The sequence below is a fragment of the Perognathus longimembris genome, chromosome 7 (assembly GCF_023159225.1).
Source record: "Perognathus longimembris pacificus isolate PPM17 chromosome 7, ASM2315922v1, whole genome shotgun sequence".
In the NCBI taxonomy this organism is placed as follows: domain Eukaryota; kingdom Metazoa; phylum Chordata; class Mammalia; order Rodentia; family Heteromyidae; genus Perognathus; species Perognathus longimembris.
In genome coordinates, this window is record NC_063167.1 from 66,031,306 (window position 1) to 66,050,616 (window position 19,311).

A 19,311-nucleotide genomic window follows, 5' to 3' on the forward strand; every position below is an offset into this window, starting at 1 on the left:
TCTAGAAAGGTGGGCTGATGCAAGGAGGTATTCACCTGATGCCAGGGCAGCAGACTGTACTCACTCCCAAGGTAGCAGGGCTTCTGAGCCACATCTGGGGGCATTTGTGCTGCCAAACATGGGGGTAGGTGCTCCTGGCATAAAGAAAGTGGAGGCACCAGATGGTGTTACCCATGACAAACACCCCAGAGGTGATCCCACCCCATTGTCCCAGAAAAGAAAAGAAATATCTGCGAGACAAGCAAAATGAAAGGATTAGTGTATGGTACAATAAAGAGTATGCCATTATCTGAAAAATGTCCAGGTATTGTCTGCCTAGTCAAGATAATTTTGCATATGCAAACTAATTATCATGGTCCTGATTCACAAAACAAAAAAGAAATAAAAAAAATAATGTACTCTTTAGGTCTTCAACTTATGACACATAAAGGCTTTGGTGCTGACAGCTTCTTCTGGAGATTCTGTATCTCGTTATGAAGCTGTCTGCTCTCTGATTGAAATCCCTCTTTTAGTATTCGGGCCTGTTCCTAAATTAAAAAAAAAAAAAAAGGAAGATCAATGGATAATTAAGCACCATGACATTAAATAAACGATATACTTTTTTTTTTTTTTTGCCAGTCCTGGGCCTTGGACTCAGGGCCTGAGTGCTGTCCCTGGCTTCCTTTTGCTCAAGGCTAGCACTCTTCCACTTGAGCCACAGCGCCACTTCTGGTCGTTTTTTATATATGTGGTGCTGGGGAATCGAACCCAGGGCTTCATGTACACGAGGCAAGCACTCTTGCCACTAGGCCATATTCCCAGCCCTAAACGATATACTTTTTATAATTACTTATTTATAGTACTTAATTTCGTAGTGACATTTTCTTTATTCTTAATTTTTATTACACTTCTTGGAAAGCTGGGCAATGTGATAACATCTTCTGAATGTCCTGTAGCTACAAAATTGTTCTCGCTGCACCTTCTAATATACTGATGAGCCTAAAATTACCAGTATTGATTTTTCCCCCCACTAATTGTATATAACCTGTGTGAGAAATCTTAGTCATATGTTTGGCTTCAAATCTTTTTTTTTTTTTTTTTTTGTTAGTTGTGGGGCTTGAACTCAGGGCTTGGGCACTGTCCCTGAGCTCTTCTGCTCAAGGCTAATGCTCTACTTTGAGCCACAGCTCTACTTCTGGTTTTTCACTAGTTCATTGGAGATGAAAGTCTCATGAGGACTTTTCTGCCTGGGCTGGCTTCAACCCATGATCCTCAGCTCTCAGCCTCCTGAGTAGCTAGGATTACAGGTGTGAGCCACCAGCATCCAGCTACTTCAGATTGCATCCATGTATCTTAGACTAGGAAATTTGCTCTAAGCCTCATGCCTTGGTCCCATGGGTGGGATAAGATAGAAAGGGCACTCGGAATTACAGAATGACAAGACTGAATTTCTGCACTTAACTCCCAACCAAGCACAAAGTGGGAGCAGGACATAGAAGACAGGTAGGAGTGGCAAACTATCATGGAGATTGAGAAGTTTTTCTCACAAAGATTTCCTTAGAGGTAGGTCATAGAAAGTATGACAGAAAAATTCCTTGTAGATTCTACCATGTGGTAAAAAAAAATAGCTTCAGATATGTAGCCAGCTCTATGGCCTTATAAAAGTTATTTATTCTTATCTAAATCTTTGTTTCTTCTCTTCCACAATAAAGATAAATTTCTTGCTTCAGGTAGTATTAAGCAAATGAAAAATTTTCATGTTTCAGAGCAGAGAATTCTATCCATAAAGGAAGTACTGAAAAAAAGTGGAGTTTGACATAATGGACCTAATTGCATTCACAGGAGAGCAGGCAAGGTCATTTGGGGTGTTTTAAGCTCTCCCTGTCACATTCAGTTTGTACAATAAAGAGAAAACAGAAAGAAACCTGAAGGTGGTACATTGAAATACCTGAAGTTTCAGAGCAATGGTCCTCTCTTGCTGTTCCACCAACTCTTTCCTTTCCCTCTCCATCTTCTTAGTCAACTGTTTCACATGCTCTTGATGACTCCTCTCACTCTGTTCTATCATCTGCTGATTTTTCCTTTGCATTTCCTCCAACATTTTTGCCGACGCTTGTGCAGCCTCAGCTTTCACACGTTCCACTGAAGAGGAAAAGGAAGAAAATGTAAAGGGTGCTGCCATGTTTCCTTTAACTTTTTCAGATCATTCTAGACCATCTAGTCTTGAGATGTGTTCCTCACCTTCAATCTCCTTTTCCTTTTCAGACAGAGTCTGGTCTGTTTGTAGGAGTGCATCACTCACATTTTGCTTAGACTGTAAGTACTGCTGCAGAATCTCTTCAGCCTTAAAGTCCAGAGAATATGGGATCAACATCAAAAAAGAGCCATCCATCCTGTCTCCCTAGCATTTCTTTCCTAATTGCTTCTTTTGTCCTTGATGTGTCAGATTTCCTGTCAAAGGAATGGTCATATGATCTAGCCTGCCTAGTTTGAGCACTTAACAATGCCCTTTATAAGGATTCTGTACTAGGGAAAATGGCTTCTCTCTCCTTCAGACAGAGGGCTGTATGTGGAATTCCTGGTATGGTGTTCTGTATCTGGTAAGCATACTGGAGGATGAAGCCCTCATGGAGAAAGATCAGAGAAAGAAGGAGGAAAGGAAAAGAGGAAAAGAGGTTAGGAAGATTGCTTAATGATAGACTGCTTTCCTAGTATGCATGAAGCCCTGGGTTCAGTTACTCAGTACCACATAAACAGAAAAAGCCCAAAGTGGCACTGTGGCTCAAGTGGTAGAGTGTTAGCCTTGAGCAAAAGCAGTTCAGGGACATCTCTTAGACCCCAAGTTCAAGCCCCAGGACAGGCACACACACACACACACAAAGGGAAGAGAAGTGTGGGGATGAGAAGAGTGATGGAGAGAGAGAGAAAGAGACAGAGACAGAGACAGAGACAGAGACAGAGACAGATAATACATTTAATATCTCAGATGTAGTTGTTTTTCAAAGCTACATAGAGCCCAAACTGATGACTTACTGTTGTGTAAGAGGTGCATCATTGAGTTTCTGTTCCATTCAAGATAAAATGTCCAGTTGTAGTAGTAAATGACAGTTTGTAACTCAATTTTTAAATGAGTAATTCAGATGAGTACCCAAGACATATCTAGTATAACAGCCTTCCTGTGCATCTTATTGAGTGAAAAGTGAATGTTTATGTCCCATTGCTGTTTGTTTGAAGGAGGTATGTCAGTACCTTCCTAAGGAGACACAGATAAAACTTAGTTACCTGAACTCCCTTTCCAGGTTCCTTTTGGTACTTTTTCTTCAGTTCGTGTAACTGCTGAATAAAGAAACGATAACCTCCAGGTTTAGAATAGGTTCCTTGTTTCACTTCTTCTTCTAGAGGGCTGAAAATTTCTTGAATTAAAGCTGAGCAACGATCTGCAGATGCTTTAATATTCTTTGTACAGAACTCATCTCGCTTTTTTTCCAGCTGAGCCTTTAAGTAAAAATAAGAAATAGAATAACAGGGAAAACATTATATCGATCTCTGGTTTTCTTGAAACACTTCTAAAAAAGCCCAAAAGTTATGCTTCCTAGGAAAACAAAATATCTCCCTACCTACTCCTGACCCAAATTAAAAAAAAGTAAAGACCTTTTCTCCTTGGAAATGAAGGTAAAATCAATAATGGGTAGCTTTATACTATGGCTTAACCAGTAAATTGCTTTTTCACATTGGACCAATGATTGCACAGGATACAAATGTGGCTTAATGAAAGCCTTCCTCAGATAGCTGAGACTAAATCTTTCTTTGCCTTTGGCTTGAATATTAAATCAGTCTGATAACAGTGGATGTCCCCAAGGATTGTTACTTATATGCATTTAATTTTATTAGGTGGAATATTAGTACTTTATTCATGAAAGGAGAAATGTCTCACAACTTTGAATTTATAATATTCTTTTTGATTATTGTAATTATTAGTAGTGAAGCTTAAAGTCTAACATTAAATAAAAATGGTGAGACAAAGGACAAAGGATGAACTAATGCAACAGTGATACTTACAAGACAATATGTTGTAAACTAACTGTACTACTTGCGTGGGGGTTGTGGAGGAGGGAATGTAGATGAAAAATGAGGAAGGAGGTAACAAGTTTGACAAGAAATGAACTAATTACCTTATGTATGTAACTGTAACTCCTTTGTACATCATCTTGACAGTAAAATTAAATTTAAAAATCTAGCATTAATTTCCCTCCTGAAAATAAATACACATTTAATTTCCTCATAGAACTTTGCTTTCCAAAACCCAAATGTGTTATAAACTTGAAAGAAAAAATTACCGCCAATTCCTTTTGAAATGTTTGGTTAATATCTTTGAAGGAAGTTTTGATGAAGAATTCAATGGCCTCTTTCTCACAGACCCTGTGCAGGTCCAGCAGGTCCTGGAGGGTATCTGTGGGAAGCTGCACCTTTTGATTCATCTGCTGGACATAGTGAGCAATGGCCTTTTGCACTGCAGCTGAGTTCTCTATCTGGGCCAAGGCCAGGACTGCGTTCTCCATGCATGGTAGGTCCCCACTGCTGATGGCATTGATATAGGTCAGCACCAAGTTCTGGAGACCTATGTATAGAAATCAGGTGATAATGTCTCTTTTCCACTGGAAGACATATCTCTGTCCTGTGCAATTCTGAATATGGCTCATATTTGCTACAATGTCAATGTCCTCAGCATCACTTGGAAGTTTACTAGAGATGCACTGTCTCAGCCCCTGATCCAGACTCACTGAGTCAAGCTCCCCTAGTGATGGGTGTGGACATCAAAGGAGGAGAATGCCAAACCTAGACTATGTAAACCTGTTTCTGTTGAATGTTTGCATCCATCTTCACCAATCAAAACACCATTAGGCACCATATATTTATGTCTGAATCCTCTGGTTTGATTGTAGCCAGCAGTTGAGCAGTATTTATGTAAAAATAGATGCTACTCCAATCACTAGGAGTCTTTCATTTGGCTTTTTATGTAAACAACTTTATCAAAGAGAACTTTTTATGTGTGATAGCACAGTGTACCAGCCACAGGTAGATAGGAGCTCTTGAAATACAACCATGCCATCTTCTATTTAAATTTTATTCATGCTACATAAGTTATATTTAAATTTTCATAGTCACACACATTTGGTGGCTATCATATTAGTGACTACCAGTTCTGCTACTAGGGAAATTTGAAGCAATATTTTTCTTTCATCCTTTTCCTTTCCCATCAAGAAATTTGATTAACAAAATCTAGTAAAAAATGTTGCTACCACCTGAAATGTCACACACTGAGTATAGATTTGTGCTTTTCAAAGAGGATCTTAGTGGATGTGTTTTCATATTCCTTGTGGGCATAATAGTAAGCAGAGGGACTGGGGAGTGTACTCACGAGGGCCGTTAACCTGGATGCCTCCTGAAATTGTTTTTGTCTTAGAATGCTTGAAGATGTAGGAACAGAATTCTGCTACTTGTTTCACAAATTCAGAGTCCAGCTCATCATCATGTAGTGTCTCAAGCTTGCAAAGCTTTTTTCTGTGAGCTGGCCTATCGAAAATAAAGCATTTCTTCTTGGGGAAAAACTTGCGGATGCAGATCCGGGGCAGGTTAAAATTTTTTTCTTTGTGACCAGTACCTATAGGAAGGTTAAAGACAGGGGTTTGTGAACATTTTCTTGAGAAGGGAAGAACAGTGTATCTTTTAATTTTTAAGGACAAATAGCTTCTTTTCTAAATATTTATTTACTATCACATGAATGACCATTCATGGACAATATGTAAGTAAAGAATATTATTCCAATAAAACTTCTTTCCATAGATGGCCAGCAGGGTTGTGTTGGCCATCATTTATCTATGAACTATAAATTTCCAACACTTGGGCTATGATATTGTTAATGCTTTAATCTGTTTTCTTCCAATATACTTATTCATTGTACTCCATATTTTTTGCTTAAATACAGAATAACAGTCCTTAGTAAGGAGATAAAATTAACCTAAATGTAGTAAGAGAAAGTGAGAGGGAAAGATACTTGACCCTAGAATGTGGATAGAAATAATTTAAAATCAAGTCTCCTCATTCAGATAGTAAGCATTAACATTCACGATAGCTAGCTGGAAGAAGTAGAAAACCTGTAAAGATAAGAAAACTGTGAATAGAACAGTAAAACCTACTCCTTTTTAGTTTTTTTTTTTTTTTTTTTGGCCAGTCCTGGGCCTTGGACTCAGGGCCTGAGTACTGTCCCTGGCTTCTTCCCGCTCAAGGCTAGCACTCTGCCACTTGAGCCACAGCGCCGCTTCTGGCCATTTTCTGTATATGTGGTGCTGGGGAATCGAACCTAGGGCCTCGTGTATCCGAGGCAGGCACTCTTGCCACTAGGCTATATCCCCAGCCCCTTTTTAGTTTTTTTGAGATTCTCATTACCAATTGTAAGTCCCTATTACCTGGTACTAGCTTTAGAGAATTCATCAGGTACTCATCTGCTGAGACAGATTTCCCATCAATGTTTAATTCCAGGGCGAAGTCTCTCAGAGTCCATACGAAGTCAGGGAAGAAGCTTATAAATTCAGCTGAGTCCTCCTCATTCTGCTCAGGTGAGGATTTTGCCCTGATTCTGTCTGTCAGCTCTGTCACATAGCTGAGTTATGACTTAAGGAAATCTGGCAAAAGAACATGGCTTCCCATTCCCTATTAGTCCAACATATTCACAAATTTTCATTTTGCTGTTGTTCTTAATGTAAATATTAATATGTTAGTAGATACCTGCATCCCCCCCTTACCCCCTGTAGTTGAATGATTTTTTTAAATAAAGTAATCAATTTATTTTTATGTTTTTAGATTTTCTGTTGAATTTGTTAGAATTCAGAACCAAGCAGCTGGTATATTCAGCAACATCTCTGCTCTGACTTTGCACTGTACTGTACCATAAGGAAAGGATACTGCAGCTGGTCCATGGCCTGCTGGTTGATGGTACCCATGCTGTTGTACACGAAGGTGCTGCTCAGAAGTATGGCCAAAGCAAAGATCCAGCTGTCATTCTGGTTGTCACCCTGGAAATCAGAGCATGTTTGAGTAGGAGTAAGTTTTGTTCTCATAATTCTTCTCAGAAGAACAGTGCTAAAGGCAATTAATGGTACTGGCAATTAGAAATGTTTTCACTAATGACCCATGTAAGGAACTCAAATCCAAGTTCATAGGCCTTGAACCTTGAATCATTTATTAGTATTTTTGGTTTTCACTTATTCTCACTATTGGTTCTTATAATCACTCGCAGCTAACTACAAAATAGTCTAGGTTGACAGACACTCTAAAGTCTTACATGCAATTTAAATGGAAAATTATCATTTATAACTCATATATATGACACATATAATATATGTGTGTGTGTGTGTGTGTGTGTGTGTGTGTATGAGTGGTGGTCTCGAGGCATGAATTCTTTTATTCAATGTTAGCATTCTACAATTTGAGCTACCGTTCCACTTCTTCCCTTTTGTGGACTAGCTTATTGGAGATAAAAATCTTATAGACTTTCTTTCCCCGGTTGGCTTTGAACCACAATCCTCAGATCTCTGCCTCCTGGGTAACTAAGATTACAGGTATGAGCCACCGGCAACCAGTATGTTTCCATATTTTTGTATCAATGTTGACCCATAAAAGATTGGTAATACTAGTAGCTTTTATGATGCTCCTGAGACATTATTTATCTTATTAAATATTTAAAGCAATACAACTATATCCACTTGACAGATCATAGAGTGATACTAAAGGAAGTAAATTTGCTTAAGGCTACTAAGTTTGCAACAGTTTAAATTTAAACAGGTCACAAAATCTCAAACTGCAATTCTTTTTTTTTTTTTTTGGCCAGTCCTGGGCCTTGGACTCAGGGCCTGAGCACTGTCCCTGGCTTCTTCCCGCTCAAGGCTAGCACTCTGCCACTTGAGCCACAGCACCGCTTCTGGCCGTTTTCTGCATATGTGGTGCTGGGGAATCGAACCTAGGGCCTCGTGTATCCGAGGCAGGCACTCTTGCCACTAGGCTATATCCCCAGCCCTCAAACTGCAATTCTTTAACTCAAGTTATCAGCAGGAATAAGATCCATGACATTGAATACATCTGTACTGCTTTTACATCTGGAGATTACTTGCTTAGTTTATAGCCTGTTAGCAGTTAGAATACTGTGCATTGGCCATCTTGTCCTACTAGAATTCTGTCTTAGGAATGTTTTCCTTGCCTCTAGTTGTTAATCTCAGTCTCATGACAGATTAGTAAAATAATGTCATATTATGGATAAATCCAAGCTCCTATTTAAGGAGAAGCTAGTTAATGTGAAAAATGTTCAGATATAAAGGCCTTAATCCAAAATTGAATTCTCAATCCTTACTTTCTCAACATCTCCCAGGCCCTCAGTATCAAGCAGAACTAGGGTGTGTTTTGGCTTTATGGGATGAGGCACACACCACATCCAGATTCCTTTGGTGTGGGACTGGACTGAGGCACCCAGAGAGAAGCCTGCAAAGCACAGAAGAGAGATTTAGCAGTTAGTAGTTTTGGAAATTGACATAAAATTTAATATAATGTGAACCATCTCTAGCTGTTGATTTTTTAACTAGAGAAATGATACCAAGTTATTCCACACATCACCGAGACGCAATCAATGAATTCAGCAAATATACTGCATACAAATTCAATATGAATAAATCACTTACATTTCTATATACTAATAGTGAATGATCTGAATAGAAAGTTAAAAACAATCCCATTTACAATAGTCCCAACAAAACGAACTATTTAAAGACTTAAATGGTAATAAACTAGTTAAAAACAGATTACTGTTTTTAGATGGTAAATAACTTAGTGAAAGTTTCTTGTGTAAAATATTAAAAAGAAGTTCAAACATCACGTGGAAGGACAGAAGAAGAAGAGCTGTAATTGTTCAACACCTTGCTATCAGGCCAACTATCTACGCCAAATATTTACTGGAAGGAAAGTGGGGTGTATATGCAATTTCTTTCCCAGAGGAAAGAAATTTTGACACATGCCCTGACGTCAAAGAACCTTAAGAACATTATACTAAATTAAAGAAGTCAGTCACAAAAGGAAAAATCATGTCTAATTTCATTCACATGACATTCCTAAAATGGCAAAATTCATAGAGAGGGAAAAATAGTTTGTTTAATGGTTATAAAATTTCTTTATGGATAGAGGTGAATAGCTGCATAAAATGTTAAATTACTTAAGCAACAGAACTATATATTTAAAATAAGTGTAAGTTATATGTATATTACAATAGCAAAAACATCTCATCCCAGTGTAAATGCTGTTTTACCCTTAAAGAATAATAGAAATGTGCTATTATTATATAAGTGTTAAAAAAGTCTTAGTTTATATTTAAGTTATTTTTATGTGGCCTTTTCTTTCTAGAAAAGGAACAAATTATGTTTTTATGAGAGAAACTAAGGCATAGTGGGGGAAAATTGGTGAACTGATTCAACTCCTGAGAGGAAAGTGAAGATCAAAGCCTAACTTTGAGCAGGGCAGGGGAGAGAACAGCTGTGAGAGCACTCAGGCAGCTGAGGCAGAAAGAACACAAGTTCAAGGCCAGCTTAGACTGCATTGAGAAAGACTCAAAAAATAGAAATAAACCCAAAGACTAAACAACAACAGCAGCAAAACCCAGTCAAACCTTACCTCAACCAACTGCCTCACCCTTGAGGTGTACTCTTATTTTCCTAATAAATCACTAGTGTCTCCTTACTCTTTTGTGTGTGTGTGTGTGTGTGTGTGTGTGTGTGTGTGTGTGTGTGTGTGTTGTAGGGGTTGAACTCAGGACCTAAGGGCTGTCCCTGAGCCTCGTAGCATTCTACCACTTGAGCCACAGCATCACTTCCAATGTTTGAGTGGTTAATTGGAGATAAGAGTCTCATGGGGACTTTTCTGCCCAGGATGCCTTCGAACTACAGTACTCAGATCTCAGCCTCCTGTGTAGCTAGGATTACAGTTGTGAGCCAGTGGCACCCAGTTGTCTCCTTGCTCTTCATGGTTCCTTTACAGAATTCTAATCTTAGACATTATACCCAAGGATTGAAGAACATCTGACACACCCCAACAACCAGTTCCATGTTGGTGTTATGAATGGTGTCTGCTGAATGGGTAAGCCCTCTCTGTGTCCTCTCTATTAGCTAGAGAGCTTCTTCTAATTTGCTTTTCTTTCATAGAGGGGGATCATCTTTTTTATTTTTTATTTTTATTTTTTGCCAGTCCTGGGCCTTGGACTCAGGGCCTGAGCACTGTCCCTGGCTTCTTTTTGCTCAAGGCTAGCACTCTGCCACTTGAGTCACAGCGCCACTTCTGGCCATTTTCTGTATATGTGGTGCTGGGGAATCGAACCCAGGGCTTCATGTATACGAGGCAAGTGCTCTTGCCACTAGGCTATATCCCCAGCCCCAGATCATCTTTTTTTAAAATTAGTTTATTTATTGTCAAAATGATACACAAAGTAGTTACAGTTTCATACATAAGGCAGTGATTACATTTCTTTTCTTTTCTTTCTTTCTTCCCTCCCTCCTTCCCTCCCTCTCTCTCTCCCTTCCTTCCTTCCTTCCTTCCTTCCTCCTTCCTTCCTTCCTTCCTTCCTTCCTTCCTTCCTTCCTTCCTTCCTTCCTTCCTTCCTTCCTTCCTTCCTTCCTTCCTTTCTTTCTTTCTTTCTTTCTTTCTTTCTTTCTTTCTTTCTTTCTTTCTTTCTTTCTTTCTTTCTTTCTTTCTTTCTTTCTTTCTTTCTTTCTTTTGCCAGTCCTGGGGCTTGGACTCAGAGCCTGAGCACTGTCCCTGGCTTCTTTTTGCTTAAGGCTAGCACTCTGCCACTTGATCCACAATGCCACTTCTGGCTGTTTTCTGTATATGTGGTGCTGGGGAATTGAACCCAGGGCTTCATGTATACAAGGCAGGCACTCTTGCCACTATGCCATATTCCTAGCCCCTACAGCATATAGTTTTGTAAGTATTGCTGTTGCATTGATTTGCCTTTTACCCATTGTCTCTTCACTTTCATGTTCCCTTTCCCTTCCCTATTTCTGATAAATGTATATAAATACTCAGGGTACCAAGCCTTTGCTCTATCTCCCTTCCCATCTAGCCGCTGTGGCAACTAAACCAAGACTAGGAAAGTCTTGGGGTTCTGACAGGTTCCCACACTTTTTGAGACCTCCTCGCCCTTCCTTTTTTATGTGTTGATACTTTGCATGTTTCATGGGATGCCTTTTCCACTTTGACTCAAATCCAAACAAAATCAAATTCCTTGATATTTGTCTCAGTAGTTATCTCCTCCAAGATTGAGAGGTAGAAATGAAGGGAATATATGGTGAAACTAAATTCCTGAACCTCCAACATGGGAGGCCTTGACATCCATCAAATGTGGGCCATTTAAAGAGACCATGGGATTTACAGAGACTTGATTAAAAGGAGTGACTAGAGGGCTGGGGATATGGCCTAGTGGCAAGAGTGCCTGCCTCGGATACACGAGGCCCTAGGTTTGATTCCCCAGCACCACATATACAGAAACCGGCCAGAAGCGGTGCTGTGGCTCAAGTGGCAGAGTGCTAGCCTTGAGCGGGAAGAAGCCAGGGACTCAGGCCCTGAGTCCAAGGCCCAGGACTGGCAAAAAAAAAAAAAAAAAGGAGTGACTAGAATCACCATGTTCCACATGGCCAATGGTCAGCCCAAGACAGAGGAAGATTGCAGAGCAGCTCAAACTCAGGGCTATGTCATGGGGACACATTCAGGACTTGGGAAGTGGAGGATGTTTCCCCTGGAGGTAGCTTTCTGTAGAGGAAGCCTATAATGGAACATACTCAAGCCCTCTGTGATAGGTTATTTTTTTTTCTTCCTCTCTCTTCCAGAAATGGGGAACACCTGGAGTCTCACCTATTGGTTGTATTTTACATCACTGGAAAGAATTCAACCCCAAGTCCTCCAGTAAAAGTGTCTTGCTTGCTTTATTACTTGTGGTAGATGTGATGTTATGGCCTACCAATGAATCTCTAGATATGAACAACATATATAATATGTATGGGTTGGTTACCAAATGCATTTTTATAAATTGCTACTGTGTAGAGAGGCAGTTTGATATTACTATTTTTCCACTAAGTCTTCATTGAAATAAGTTCTTACTTGTCAAGCAAGTTATTTTCTCCTTTAAATATTTGTTCTTGGTTTTGTTTTGTTTTCCCTTGTAAAGCTATGCAGCTCTTGTCTGCTGACATTCTGCAGAAGTACAACTTCTTAGAAAATAGCCTGAGCAATGTTTTGAGAAATACCTATAGCACAGTCAGAATTAAATTACAGAATGGGCTTGAGGTTGTCCCAGCCTTTGAACCACTTCTTAGTTGCTTAAATTTGGTTAAAAAGATCATTGACATTCATTGACTCTTGCCTGGCTCTATCTGTTACTTTTCTCAGCTTGGATCAGACCAATCTAACTTTGGAGGTCTCCTTCAAGAAGCTAGTGACCATTTAAGACACTTCATAGAGTGATCAACTGGAAATGTTTTCAGAGAAAGTTGCCCAGAGATAAGGTGATACTGACAGAATAATAGTGACATCAAAGTTATGTGTGGCAGTGCCAACCTATAATCTCTGCACTAGTAAGGCTGAAACAGCTTGGCTAGTTGGAGATATAAGATAGCTCTTCTACCTTTAGGGTTAAACAATGGTCTCTTTCAGTTGAATCCTTTGGCCACTGCAACATTTTCCTTCTCCTGTTCTAGTTTGAGCTTGCTCTGGAAAACTCCAAAGCCATACTGGCTGACACCCAAATTCTCTCAAGATTGAGAAATGTTTAAACAAGAGGGTTATGGTAGGTAGATACATAGAAGTATGTTTTTTCCAAACTGCAGTGACTTCTTACAAGGACTTGCAAAATTCTGGATCCATTCTGTCTTCTTTATCTGAGCCATTATTTTCTCAGGTCTTCTTATATTCCCACAACAACAGAACACCAACTTTCTTATCCTGACTAGTCTCAGACTAGTCTTATATCCATGTCTGCTTAGTTATACAAACTCTGGCCCCAACTTCAAGTGCTGCAAACTGTCTCATGTGGATCTCTAATTTTTAACACTCTTATTAAATTTCTTGCCTCCATTCTACAGAATATCTTCTTGCCCTTGATGGTTGTTTCATCTCATAACAACGTTAATGCTACTGGCTCAGCAATGGGAGCGCTATACTCTTGGCAACCATCTTTTCTAAAACTTAACTGACTTTACACTTCCTGCCAGTTAGCAAGCCTCTGGAACCTGAATTTCCCTGTCCCTCTCTGAGCTCAGGGTCCATAATCCCAAAGAATTCAGGATCCTGAGCTTGCTTGATTTTTTTCTTTCTTTAAGTTTAGGTGCCAGTACCTGAGCTTGAACTCAGGTCCTAAGTGCTGTCCCTTAGCTTTTTTTTTCTTTGCTTTTTTATTCATTTCTTGATTGTCAAAGTGATGTACAGAGGGGTTACAGTTTCATACCTAAGGCAGTATGTACATTTCTTATCCAACTTGTTATCTCCTCCCTCATTTCCCTCCTTTCCCCTCCCCATTTCCCTCTCCCCATGAGTTATATAGTTTTATAAGTATTGCTATTGCATTGGTTTGTCTTTTTATCCTTTGTCTCTTGATTTTGGTATTCCCGTTCCCTTCCCTAGTTCCAATACACATATATACATTATCGAGGGCACCAAAATCAATTACAGTGATATCAGGGGTAAAACCTTCAACAAGTCATGAAAAAAAAATCATACACTATGATCAAATTGGATTCATTCCAGGGATGCAAAGCTGGTTCAATATACACAAATCAATTAACGTAATTTACCACATCAGTAGTAGCAAGGTCAAGAATCACATGATTATTTCTTTAAACTTGGAAAATGCATTCGACAAAATCTGGCACACATTTATATAAAAGCTTTGGAGAAATTAGGATACCAGGGAACATTCCTGGATATAATCAAGGCTGTGTATGACAAACCTACAAGTAGCATTATACTTAATGGTGAAATGTTAAAGCCATTTCCTTTTAAATCAGGAGCAAGACAAAGATGTCTGCTCTCTCTACCCTCTTCAACATAGTACTAGAATTCCTAGCCAGAGCAATAAGGCAAGAGGCAAATATAAAGGGGATCCAAATAGGGAAAGATGAAGTTAAACTATCTCTCTTCATAGATAACATGATCCTGTATTTAAAGAATCCCCTAGCTTTCTTGCTCAAGGCTGCTGTTCAATCACTTGAACTACACTTGCAGCTGTGTGTGTGTGTGTGTGTGTGTGTGTGTGTGTGTGTGTGTGTGTGTATGTATGAGAGAGAGAGAGAGATTAATTGGAGGTACAAATTTCACTGACTTTCCCATCCTGGTTGGCTTGAATTGTGATCCTCAGATCTCAGCCAATGGAGTAGCTAGGTTTATAGGGGCAAGTCACAAGGGCCTGGCTGAATCCTAATCTCTGGAGCGGATAATGTTACCATAGGCAGCTAGGAAGACATCAGCAGGAATGCTGAAATGTTTCAGACTACAAATCTCCAGGATGGCCCACATCTTGAGCTAACAAGTAAGCTAATGGCCCTATAGTCCACTTCCACCCCCCGCCCCACACACACACCATGTAGTCAGGGTTAAACCAGAAAGGACAAAGAGGATTAAATAGGAAGGGGAAAAAAAAGGTCAAGTATACAATCATGAGTCCTTCCACACTGGAGCAGCTTCTGCACAGTGGCCAACCATTTAAGGAGGGCCACAAGGGGGAGGTTCTGACTTTATACACCTAGTAACTGCCACCTATTGAATAAAACTGTAATCCCCAATGCTCCCTTCACCCTTGGGAGCATACTGGGTATGTTTAGGCAGTCAACCCTTCCTTGAATCGATTGCTCCATCTACTCAGGTGTATTTGTTCTTTCCTTATAAATCACCCTCTATTGTCCTCAAAAAAAAAAATCAGGATTCCAACTGTATGTGGAAAAATATCATTCAATATTCGTTTCTATCTCTTCCTTTCCTCTTTCCCATGCCCTTGCTGGATTCTGACAACATGACTGAACAGAGGGGATCAGCCAGGCTTTATAGGTAGCACTCACCTTTTTTCTTCCCAGCCAGTTTGTTCATCAGGTAGGATTTGCCTGTGCGGTAGAGGCCCACGATAGCTACCACCACCACAGGCTGTGAGATGGTTGATAGAATCCTCAGAGCTTCCTCATTAGTCATCAGTTTCCCTTCTGCATTCTTGATGAGGCACACAGGGGCTGGCATTTGCAACTCGGAGTCCATGTTGAGGGGTGTCAGTTGTCTGCAAGGAAGGGGGAAAGAATGAGAATTTCCATTCTGTTGTACTTAGATGGTGAATCATAAATTCTAGGCATTAGGAAAACTTGTATGTGTGTCAGTGAGTTAGGTAAGGGAGCAATATTTTAGGGAGTAATGGAAATATTATGAAAATAGTTCTTTAAAAAGCATTGCTATCTGGGGCTGGGGATATGGCCTAGTGGCAAAGGGTGCTTGCCTCGTATACATGAGGCCCTGTGTTCGATTCCCCAGCACCCCATATACAGAAAATGGCCAGGAGTGGCGCTGTGGCTCAAGGGGCAGAGTGCTAGCTTTGAACAAGAAGAAGCCAGGGACAGTGCTCAGGCCCTGAGTCCAAGCCCCAGGACTGGCCAAAAAAAACCAACAAAACAAAAAGCATTGCTATCGGGGGTTGGGAATGTGGCTTAATGGTAGAGTACTTGCCTAGCATGCATGATGCCCTGGGTTTGATTTCTCAGTACCACATAAACAGAAAAAGCCAGAAGTGGCACTGTGGCTCAAGAGGAAGAGTGCTAGCTAGCCTTAAGCAAAAAGAAGCCAGGGACAGTGCCCAGGCCCTGAGTTCAAGCCCAGGCCATGCAAAAAAAAAAAAAGAAAAAGCCTTGCTATCGAGGTGAGTTATAAACTTTCACCTGCTCTGAGAAGCAAGCATGCTATTCAATTTGTTGTAGAAATCTTACCTTTGGAATTCTTATTTTATGGTTTTTTTGTTTTTTTGGCCAGTTCTGGGCTTGGACTCAGGGCCTGAGCACTGTCCCTGGCTTCCTTTTACTCAAGGCTAGCACTCTGCCACTTGAGCCACAGTGCCACTTCTGGCCATTTTCTGTATATGTGGTGCTGGGGAATTGAACCCAGGGCCTCATGTATACGAGGCAAGCACTTTTGCCACTAGGCCATATCCCCAGCCCCTGGAATTCTTATTTTAAAAAACAAGGTGTGGTGCCCAGTGGCTCATGCCTATAATTCTAGCTATTCAGGAAGCTGAGATCTGAGGATGGCAGTTCAGAGACATTTGGGGCATGCAAGTCCATAAAACTCTTCATCTCTAATTAACCACTAAAAAGCCAGAAGTGGAGCTGGCTCAAGTAGCAGAGCACTAGCTTTTAACAAAAAAGCTCAGGGACTTGTGGTGGCAATGGGGGATTGGGGGGAATTGGAGACAGCATGGGAAGGGGTAACATTGTCCATAAAATTATGTACTCTATCTGACTTACATAACTGTAACCCCTCTGTAATCACCTGTATAATAATAAGGTTTTTTTTTTAATTTAAAGTTTAGGAACAATGTCCAGGCCCTGAGAACAAGCCCCAGAACTGGCACCAAAAAAAAATAAATAAATAAAAGAGGAAATTTACATGAGATCAAATAGAGGCCAGAATAGAATTTAGAGAACTTATTTTCCAATCCAGTAATTGGCAAGAAGGTAAATAAATATTGATTGTTTATTCATCATCTCTTCTAATAAATACAGACTCACAAAATAAATGCTTTATTATTTGATGTGTACTCTTGGAATATTTTCCAGTAATTTAAAAATCTATTCCTCTCTCCCACCCAAAGAATATATGCTTATTTTGTTGCCTTACAGCTTCAGAGAACCTTCTGCACTGCCATTGGAGAAGTGAAAAAACCAACACAACTTAGTTTTTAAAAAATACATGAACTAGGTGGCTGGAATATGGCTTAATGGTAGAGTGCTTACCTTGCATGCATGAAGCCCTGGGTTCAATTCCTCAGTACCACATATACAGAAAACGGCCAGAAGTGGCACTGTGGCTCAAGTGATAGAGTGTTAGTCCAGCAAAAAGAAGCCAGGGACAGTGTGCAGGCACTGAGTCTAAGCCCCAGGACTGGCAAAAAAATAAAAATTAAAAAAAAAAGCATGAACCACGAGTTTTTATAATTAGAGCCCTTTCCTTGGAATGGCTCTGTGAAAACAAAGCAACATAAGAAACTTAAGATTCATTAGTTTCACAGAAAACCTAACTAAAATGAAGGTGTAAATGTACAATTGCGAATGCTAGATACTGCTAAAAATAACTATGACATGGGCATTACAAAATCAGGGAGCAAGCCAAGAGAGCTACAAAAGAAAGTGGTTCAAAGAAAATGTCTATATTTTTTGCCATGCACTTTCAGCCTTTCTCTTTTGGTTTTCTCTTTGGGAGAGGCATAGAAGGAAGAATAATGTGAGGGGAGGAAAAGAAGGAGTGGAGGGAAAAAGAGTATCAGAAGAAAGATGGCTTGAAGTGCTGCTAGACAATCAATGAGACTAGTCTCCTGCCAGGAATTCAGATGAGGAAGTTCCAGGAGGCAGGACAAGTTGTCCCAGGTCATGAGGAAGGCAAGGTAGACAGAGATGCTGCCCCTAGTACTGGCCCTGTACGAGATTCTTTTAGAGAAGACTTGTGACATGCTGGATCTTCAGATCCAGTGAATGGACACTGAGAATTGAATGCCTCTGCACCACTTCTAACAGAAGATCACTTTGACTACAAAGGATGTTGCGGTGAGCTTCAGGTTTTACTCTGGACTCCAGAATTGTGACTCATTATCCTTAGGATGATGATGGCACTTTATCCTGCCTCAGATCTCCCCAGGAAGTACCTTCAGTTTCTCAGCTGCAGCAGGACATAGCGAAGTGAACTCATCATTGACCCTCATCGCTATGTCCCTAGTTGATACAGACAATCTGAACAAGGAGAAAGCCATCCTGCTGCCTTTCACCCTATTGGCGAAGCCCATGTCTGCTGATGCCTAACACTAAGCAGGTATTTGCACTGATATAACCAAAGCAATATACTCAACACCAGCCCAGTACTGCCCAATGTCAACTCACCTTGTGTCCTACCCAGTTTCAGCTGCAGCCTCTTGTAGTCTTGGTAGTTTTTAAGTTGATGAACTGGTCATTGTAAATATTTCTTATTTCTGGTCCAACCAAAAAATCCTAATTTTCCAGCTAGAGCTCCTTCAGTTATGGATCGAGAGCACTGTATGAAGAGAAGGCAGTGTTCCTACCTGAGCTTTGTCCTCAGAGTGGATGGAATGGCTTCTCCATTCTCTGTCACAGGGGCTGGCCTTTTATTTCCTCCTGAATGCCCTGTGGATTTTCTCCTGTGAACAAATCATAACAAGAACAGCAAGAGTTTAGAGGAATGTGAAACTGAACGTGCTTACTTAGTCTGGGCTGTGAGCCAACAGATTTCCTGAGCTGGGCTGGTGGGAGGAGCTGGAAGTCTCAACCAGAACCTGCAAAAAGTTTGTTGGAAGTAATTGTTATGGGGTTTGAGGGACGGGATTCCCCATCCATCCAAGAATCCACCAATCAGAGACAGTCTCAAGTAAAAAGATGAATTTATTGGGGAAGTTCCAGATGGACCGGTCTCAAGTTTCAGAAAAACATATAACACAAAACAGGACAGAGACACAGACTTACTTCGGGATTTCTAAGTAACTCCTGCAGCCCACACATGCCCTTAACACTATCAGGAAACAGGCCAGAGGAGGAGGAAAGAACAAAAAGCGATACCAACAAACCAATTTAGCTCTGATGGAGAGCTGACTTGGGACGCCATGGGGACGAGAGAGGAGACAGGAGACAGGACACAGGACGTGAACATGGAGAGATGTGACATAGCTAAATGGTGCCTGAGCTGGCCTGACCCTAAATAGGGTCAGGTCAGGGGGCTAGGTCACAGGAAACTCCCATTCCCAAGCACTTGACTGACAGGTTCAGTAACCTATAGGCCATGTGCCCTCCCCTGTCTCTTGGGATTCAGGAACACCAGGCACACCCATCAGGCAAGATGCTACATAGTACAACTTGCCATGTGGCCAATGATAGCACTGGCCAGATCTGACCTCCATATTAAAGTATCATTATAAAAATTATCAAGAAGTGGTTGTACAGAAGGGTTTCAATTCAACATGTCTGTGAGTACAAATGTATCTTGATCAGTGCCACCTCT

General features: G+C 40.5%; 1 protein-coding gene across 1 annotated transcript; it reads right to left on the bottom strand.

Moving 5' to 3' along the window:
* Positions 1-383: 383 nt before the first annotated feature.
* On the bottom strand, positions 384-18,493 carry LOC125355379 (guanylate-binding protein 1-like). Its single transcript, XM_048351720.1, has 11 exons — positions 18,362-18,493; positions 15,117-15,325; positions 8,384-8,511; positions 6,943-7,052; positions 6,447-6,640; positions 5,399-5,641; positions 4,317-4,597; positions 3,262-3,474; positions 2,221-2,323; positions 1,928-2,121; positions 384-527 (listed from the first exon to the last, which is right to left on the bottom strand). The coding sequence occupies exons 2-11, from the start codon at positions 15,304-15,306 to the stop codon at positions 411-413; spliced, it is 1,773 nt and encodes a 590-aa protein (XP_048207677.1). The 5' UTR covers positions 15,307-15,325; positions 18,362-18,493; the 3' UTR covers positions 384-410.
* Between the last annotated feature and the right edge of the window lie 818 nt (positions 18,494-19,311).

Coding starts and splice junctions, on each gene's coding strand:
- LOC125355379 (XM_048351720.1), bottom strand. CDS start 15,306: ATGGACTCCGAGTTGCAAATGCCAGCCCCTGTGTGCCTCATCAAGAAT. Junction 8,512..15,116: donor ACTGGCTGGGAAGAAAAAAG/GTGAGTGCTACC, acceptor TGTGCTTTGCAG/GCTTCTCTCTGGGTGCCTCA. Junction 2,324..3,261: donor AACCTGGAAAGGGAGTTCAG/GTAACTAAGTTT, acceptor CTGGACTTTAAG/GCTGAAGAGATTCTGCAGCA.